Consider the following 8,048-nt stretch of genomic DNA (forward strand, 5'->3'; position numbering starts at 1 on the left):
GTATGTTCAGAACCTTAATGATAATTAATACTCCTCTGACCATGAACATTAATATGCTTTATGAGTAGTTACTTTTGTTCTGAGGACATGGACAAGTCTTGTTATAAGTAATCATGTGAATTTGGTATTCATTCGATATTTTGATGAGATGTATGTTATCTTTCCTCTAGTGGTGTTATGCGAACTTCGACTACAGGACACTTCACCATTGTTTGGGCCTAAAGGAAGGAATTGGGAAGTAATAAGTAGATTATGGGTTGTTAGAGTGATAGAAGCTTGAACCCTAGTTTATGCGTTGCTTCGTAAGGGGTTGGTTTGGATCCATATGTTTCATGCTATGGTTAGAGTTCTTAATTCTTCTTTCGTAGTTGAAGATGTTTGTGAGAGGGGTTAATCATAAGTGGGGGGCTTGCCCAAGTAAGGACATCAACCCAAGCACCGGTCCACCCACATATCAAATTATCAAAGTAACGAACGCGAATCATATGAACATGATGAAAACTAGCTTGACAGAAATTCCCATGTGTCCTAGGGAGCACTTTGCTTAATATAAGAGTTTGTCCAGGCTTGTCCTTTGCTACAAAAAGGATTGGGCCACCTTGCTGCACCCTTGCTACTTTTATTACTTGTTACCCGTTATGAACTATCTTATCACACAACTATCTGTTACTGATAATTTCAGTGCTTGCAGAGAATACCTTGCTGAAAACCGCTTGTGATTTCATTCTGCTCCTCGTTGGGTTCGCCACTCTTACTTATCGAAAGGACTACGATAGATCCCTTATACTTGTGGGTCATCAATCTTCTCTGAATTCTTATATGCAAGATATCATATCTTTGTAAGTCTCTTCGAGTTATGGGTTTGGTTTGGCCAACTAGATCAGTAATTCTTGCAATGGGAGAAGTGCTTAGTTTTGGGTTCAATCTTGCGGTGTCTTCACCAAGGGACAAAGTAGTGGTAGAGAGGCACATATTGTATTGTTGCCACCAAGGATAAAAAGATGGGGTTTTAATCATATTGCTTGAGTTTATCCCTCTACATCATGTCATCTTACTTAATGCATTACTCTGTTCTTTATGAACTTAATACTCTAGATGCAGGCAGGAGTCGGTCGATGTGTGGAGTAATAGTAGTAGATGCAGGCAGGAGTCGGTCTACTTGTCACGGACGTGATGCCTATATGCATAATCATTGCCTTAGATATCGTCATAACTTTGTACTTTTCTATCAATTGCTCGACAGTAATTTGTTCACCCACCGTATTATTTTCCTTCAAGAGAGAAGCCTCTAGTGAAACCTATGCCCCCCAGTTCTATTTTCCATATTATATTTTCAGATTTATAAACTAAAAACATAAAAATACCTTGCTGCAATTTATTTACTTTTATCTTAATTATCGTTTAGTAATCTTTTATATCTATCTCTATCAGATCTCATCCTTGCAAATAACCGTGAAGGGATTGACAACCCCTTTTCCGCGTTGGGTGCAAGTTTTTGATTTTTTGTGTAGGTACACTTATTAGGGATTTGCTTCTGTCTCCTATTGGACTGATACCTTGGTTCTCATCAACTGAGAGAAATACTTATCTCTACTTTGCTGCATCACCCTTTCCTCTTCAAGGGAAGACCAACGCAAGCTCAAGAAGTAGCAGAGGGCACCAACGATTGTCAAAAGGGTGGTAGTCTACATCGGAGATGATGATGGCCAACGACAGCTAGCAGAACTCAACACTCTAAAGGACTGGACCCTAAGACCATAAACTTGACACAAGGATGCATTTGTAGAGTAAACATTGCAATGCATGGGAAGGAATTATTATGACGGCTTAAATTCGGTTTGGATAGGAATCTAACCCAATTTTTTGGAGTATTAGGTAAGAAAAACAGATGCAATCTAAAAACAGATAAACATAGAAATTTCTCACCAAGTAACCTGAAATATGATACCACGTGATAGGTACAAAGGTGTCCCAGTCTTTCAATGAGATAATATCGATTTTGTTGCACGAGCCTTTGACGAACCAACAACAAACTTTGGTATGTTTATTGACAGTGTTGAAAACACATTCAACTTTATCAAAACCATCGGTACATATGAAAAGATATTGATACAAGTTATCGAAACCATATTTTTTATTGGTTATATCCATCATACAAAATATGGTACATCTATAATATCGAGAAGGTCATGTACTTCATATAATACTTCAAGCCTATGCACTACACACCATCTAAGCTCATACAACGCTGATACAAAAGAAAACTATCTAGGGGTTAGTGTAGATATAGTTATATCATTAACACTACACGACTGATTTGTAGTGGGTGCTTCTTTGTCCCCCGTGAAATATGCCGGGTGCTTAGGCTTATCTACGATCATGGTCTTGCTGCTTAGCATTGCGACAACATCCAACATGGTTGGTCGATCAATTGCACTCTCTTGTACACATAACAATGCAATGTTAATGCACCTCATCATTTCTTCCGAATGACCGTTGGGAAGCAATGCCGTATCAATGAGATCGACCCAGCTTTCCTCTTCAAATAATTGCCAAGCCTATTAAAAATTTCATCAAATACTTCAGGAAGACACATAATAAACCAATTTTTTCTTTCTTATTTTATGGATTGTAAAGGTGCACTCACATGTCCAAGGAGGTTGATGAAATTTCCACATTCATGAGAATTCCTTTTCCCGCTAAGGATCTCAAGAGTCAAAACACCGAAGCTGAAGACATCTGATTTGATAGAGAAGAGACCGTGGAAAGCATACTCGGGTGCCATGTAGCCACTAAAATTATGCAGCAACATATATCCACTTACTATATGGTCGAGTTGCAATTGATATGTTCATAAATGGAGTAATTTATATGAAACTTACAGTGTACCAACTACTTTCCTTGTAGCATTTGCTTCGGTGTTATTTGAACTGAATATTTTTGCTAGTCCAAAATCTGAAATTTTTGCATTCATTTCGCTATCCAAGAGAATGTTGCTTGGTTTAAGATCTCGATGTATAACATGCAACCTAGAGTGCTTATGAAGGTAAAGAAGTCCTTCTGCTATCCCCACAATTATTGCAAGACGTATGTCCCAGTCCAGTAGTGCTTTTCTATTTTCATCTGCACGTAAATAAAAGTTAATATAATAGAGTAATCAAAAGAAACAATCTAAAACCGAGAACCTTAATTTATGTAATATTTGAAGGTACCATCATGACAAACAATGTTAAACATATGAATCTGAAAGTGCAAATATATATATACCAAAGATGAAGAAGTCCAAGCTTTTATTTGACAAGTATTCGTAGACCAGTATTTTCTCCTCTCCTTGAGAGCAACATCCCATGAGCCTAACCAAATTTCTGTGTTGAAGTTTCGCTATGAGCTCAACTTCATTTTTGAACTCAATGAAACCTTGTTGTGAATGTGAATCAAGTCTCTTCACTGCTATCTCATTTCCGTCAGGTAAATGGCCCTTGGAAAAATAAATATTTTTATCAATATTATGCAATAATCCGGGCTGCTTTACATTGCACAAGTTAATTCACAATTCAGTAGTACCAAGTAAAAGCGCATTTACACTACTTTCGATCTATGCTCTTCCTGTTGTTAATCATCATTATTGTTCCTATACTCTGATGAGGCTCTGGGATGCATTTTGTATTGCCTAGAAAACAAGGATTAAAGAACGGTGCTATATATTATTACCTTATAAACAGGGCCAAATCCACCTTGGCCAAGCTTGTTTTCCTCGGAAAAGTTAACTGTAGCCTCTAATATCTGATGAAAGTCAAATACTGCAAACTCAGCCAACTCTGTTTCCATTTCCCAAACTAGTTCATCTCTTTCTTGAAACTCGTGAGTAGTCTTTCCTTGCAACGTCGTCCCTTTATCTGAAAATTATTAACTAGCGCTATCAAATATGGATCTCTTGAAATTATGACCCTTTATGACTATGTTGATCATTTCAGTAACTAATTTACTCACCTTTTGTGCCCTTTGTTCTAAGATGCCAACCATGGTAAAGGATGAAGCAGAGAGCAGCTAGCGCTACTGGAGCTGCCACCGATAAGGCAATTACCCAAGGTTTGACTTCATGTCCTTAGAAATTAAACATCCATGCACGAATTGGCATACCATACTAAATTAACCCAGAACTAATAAGGATTGTTCATCGCATACGTACTCTTGCCTGCTGTAGCCGTAGGCGCCGCCGGTGCCTGAGCGAGGAATGATGGAGATGGAATCCGCCGTATGTTTTTGTCGTCGAAGAACATGAACGCCTCGAACCTGACGTTGCAGCGGAGCAGGAAGATCCGTCCTCCTAGGCGCAAGGAGTTGGTGGTGGTGACGGTGCCCAGGAGCTGCTCGAGGCACGCCAGGCAGTAGCCAGTGGACAGGTCCGGCGTGCACTGCGCCAGGGAGTAGAGCGTTGTCGTGGTGCCGCGGCCAATGGAGTCCATGAACGCTGTGGCGAACCTCCTCGCCGTGGTGGCCGCGTCCTGTGCCGTCTGCCTCAGGAGCTCCCTGACGGCATCAGCGACGACACCGTCGTTGCCGCGGATGTTCGCCGTGCTAAAATACTGGAATAAGGTACCGTTCCCGGTAGTGCCGGACGCCGGGCTGAGGAAGCTGCCGTCGTCGGAGAATCCAAGGAGGCAGCCTGGTCGAAGCGCGTTTACCTCGTCGTAGTCGAAGTAGACTGTTGCGGTCCTGCTGTTCGGGCACATTTTCAGCGCGTAATTTAACGCGGAGTTGAGGCACTCTGTGCATGCGGTGAGGTTGGTGGTGTCGCGGCGGCAGAGCGCCAGCATGTACATGCTGGCGCTGGCGCTGGCGAAGAGCTGCGGGGAAGAGGAGGCGGTGGCGTTGGCGGTGATGAAGAGCTGTGGGGAGGAGGAGGCGTTGCTGGGCAGGGTGGCGGCCAGCACGGCGAGGTTGGACTGGTAGGTGCTGTCGGCTTTGTAGTTGCGGCCGCCGCCACAGATGGACCCGATCGCCGTTGCCAACCCCGGTATGAGGTGGAGCAGCAGCAGCAGCAGCAGCACGCCCGCCATGCTTTCCACTAAAGTGGAACCACGATACAAGGTTCGTTGAAAGAAAGTACACTACTCAAGAAAGTAAAGACAGGATTTACTTTGCCTTTTCACACCACAGGTAAAGTAAAGATGCTAGCTATGCAGATAAAGGTGGCGCATCACCTGAAACTACTGAGAGACGCCGGAATTGGCCGCTGCTACAGCCGCAGTAGAAGGGGATTGGGGGAGAGAGAGAAAGAGTCGGGTGAGACTGGATTTGGTTGCAAGGGACTCATTAATTTAAAGCCGTGCGCGAGGTTCTTTTCTTCTACTAATATAAAAGTCGGGTGAGAGAGACAAGAGAAATGAGGAGGAAGACAGCGACGGTATCAGAATGGCTAGAGGATGCAGATAAAGGGGAAGTCAGTGTGTGGCTTTGTTTGTCGTTGCTTAAAATGCAAAGAGAGTCAGGTCTCGTGGAGAAGGTTTACTAACACCAACACCGTCCAAAACGAAGCAGATCCGTCGGAAAGACACATTCACACACCAGTGATGGAGCCAAATAATCAATCTTGTATGGTCAATTTGAACTTGTGTAATTAAACATTTGAATTTCGGTTACATTTTTGCAAGATTTGTACATGAATATGTTGATTTTATCAAAAGAATTGAGAAAAGGGAGAAGACAGAGGAGAGAGAGAGAGAGAGAGAGAAGACAGAAGAGTGAAGAGAGAAAAGATAGAAAGAGAAGAGAGAGAAGTTAAATAGAGAAGAGAGAAATGAGAAAAAAAAGATAGAGAAGAGAGAACAGAGAGAAAGATAAAGCTAGAGAAGAGAGAGAGATCCCATATATATGTGTTAATTAGTATAGTTCTGTTATACGTCTAGCTAGATTATTAGTGAGATATCCCATATATCTAGAGGGGGAGGGGATGGAGAAACACATCGTTATTAATTTCTTACTTGCATTGTTTACTTCTACTCACACACGACATACCCAGCTGACCGTGTGTGTGCTTGCAAAAAGTGTAAAGAAAGTGAGATTACTTTTTGCACGTACGCTGCTTTCATGTGTTTCAGAGAGTCAACAACTTTCATACATTCAATTTTTTTGGGAGAAATTTGGGTGCTTTTTGATATTGCACTAGATGTTCCATCCATTTCAAAACATCTAGCATATTGTTTCCGTAAAGTTGTAACCAACAATTAATCATCTATTACTATATACTTTTATGTGACATAAAATTAATGTCATTAGGTTATATTAGAATCATATTTCAAAGTACATACCTGGGGTATCAGAAAATTTACATAATAAACGAAACCTAACACCTACTACATTTCAAAACAAAGAATGTTCTAAATTCTGATTATTCACGTCTTCTCGAGGCTCACCTATACGTGATTGGCACGGCCGGCCGGCCGGCAGTGGATGACTTGGAAGATTGACTTGGCCGGTAGTGGCTGTCCAGTCTGTTCTCTCTGTTGCTTTCCAATTAGATTGAACGATCAAATTCGGCGTCACCCATTTAATTTGTTGACTCAAATATTTCACTTAACTGTCACACTAGATCTACCAGCTCTAGACCGGCAAGAATAGGATGGAAATTTTTTGCACCATAGAAAAGGTCGAAGGGAGAATCGGAGAAACCGGCCGATCGACAAAAGATAGTTTCAGAATAAGAACTATAGAGGAATCAGGAGTGCAGCCTTTCAGTGCTCGGGCTCTATTGAGTCTGTCTTTTGAAACATTAAGCGATTGCATTTAAATTATTCAAAAATTCTGAAAGTAATAATCACAATGACATATGGATGTACTACTGTATGAAATTTTGTGAGAAAATACTTTGACACGCGACACAAAAAAGTGAAATAGTTGGTTTTGTATAATGAATAGTGTGCACACAATTTTGTCTATTTTTTGCGAAACACGCTCACATATGTACAAACAGACTCAGCCCTATGAATGCACGCACACACTCTACTCCTATGAGCCCCTCTGATCAGATTGAGCCGGCAGGTCTCGAGGTTGGCGATGTCACCGCAAGTGCCTCGTTGTCGACGGACACGTCGCTTACTAGAAACAATTGTGTAGTTTGTGTGTCAATGTTGTCATTTTTGTGTACCTCTCTGCTATGTTGTCTCAACATAGCCGGTCCCCATCCTGGATAAAGGAGGAGGATTGTGATAGGGCTGGCGAGCTAACGTCAAAACTCAGCCACCCTTATGGAGATGAAGCCTAGACGAAAATCATTGGGCATAACCCTCTTAGTGACATGCCATATTGGAACCTGGGTGTGGTGTCAAATGGGCAGACACTATAAAGAAAGGACACTTCTTGACATTTCGGCCATACAAAAATATTATCTGTCATAGAGGTACACTTCCATGACAAAAAAAGTGGGAAATACATATTGTCATGGATGTGTTGACGAAATACTTCTATAAAAAATATTACGGCAGAAAATGGAAAATTCATCCTGGACGGGCTGGTTGTGCACCTCGATGACGTTATTTGGACCTTTCATGGCAAAGAATCATGATAGAAGTGAGGGTGAGAATTTTTTCGTGATTCCTTGTATGAGTAGCATCACACTCAGTATATGGTGGGAGGTCGGAGCCGAGCAAGATGTTGGGTAGTTGTGCGATTGTGTGCAAACATGGGGGACTTACATTACAAAACCAACTCTGCCCTGATCAATCGATGCAAGACTTGCTAGCCTGGTCGATGCAAGACTCGCTAGTTGGAGAAACTGCATGTGTGAGTAGATACACCATTGTGACCGTGCGCGTTAGTTGGAGCTCCATATGCGCGAGGAGCTACTAAGTTGGAGAGGCGTATGCGATAGGTTGATAACCCCGTATGCGAGTGCAAACGAATGTTGCAGCCTCTCAATACAAAAGCAATAATGCTAAACATACAAAAGAGTGTGATACTGATTCTGCGCGGTCGTGCGAGATATTTGGGGACCCGTTTGCGAGTACCACCAGCTGCAGCCTCTCACTACACAGGAGCCCGATGTTGTG

General features: G+C 41.9%; 1 protein-coding gene across 1 annotated transcript; it reads right to left on the reverse strand.

Annotated features, from left to right (window-relative positions):
- Positions 1-2,169: 2,169 nt before the first annotated feature.
- On the reverse strand, positions 2,170-5,250 carry LOC123064498 (cysteine-rich receptor-like protein kinase 10). Its single transcript, XM_044487971.1, has 7 exons — positions 4,190-5,250; positions 3,991-4,104; positions 3,712-3,896; positions 3,268-3,478; positions 2,883-3,123; positions 2,648-2,792; positions 2,170-2,558 (listed from the first exon to the last, which is right to left on the reverse strand). The coding sequence occupies exons 1-7, from the start codon at positions 5,058-5,060 to the stop codon at positions 2,265-2,267; spliced, it is 2,061 nt and encodes a 686-aa protein (XP_044343906.1). The 5' UTR covers positions 5,061-5,250; the 3' UTR covers positions 2,170-2,264.
- Positions 5,251-8,048: the final 2,798 nt, after the last annotated feature.

This window comes from Triticum aestivum, chromosome 3B (assembly GCF_018294505.1).
Source record: "Triticum aestivum cultivar Chinese Spring chromosome 3B, IWGSC CS RefSeq v2.1, whole genome shotgun sequence".
NCBI classification, from domain to species: domain Eukaryota; kingdom Viridiplantae; phylum Streptophyta; class Magnoliopsida; order Poales; family Poaceae; genus Triticum; species Triticum aestivum.

Excerpts from the sequence above, each read along its gene's own strand:
- LOC123064498 (XM_044487971.1), bottom strand. The coding sequence starts at position 5,060 with ATGGCGGGCGTGCTGCTGCTGCTGCTGCTGCTCCACCTCATACCGGGG. Across the intron at positions 3,897-3,990 it reads TAGAACAAAGGGCACAAAAG|ATAAAGGGACGACGTTGCAA; the intron begins GTGAGTAAATTA and ends AATAATTTTCAG. Across the intron at positions 3,479-3,711 it reads GATTTGGCCCTGTTTATAAG|GGCCATTTACCTGACGGAAA; the intron begins GTAATAATATAT and ends TATTTTTCCAAG.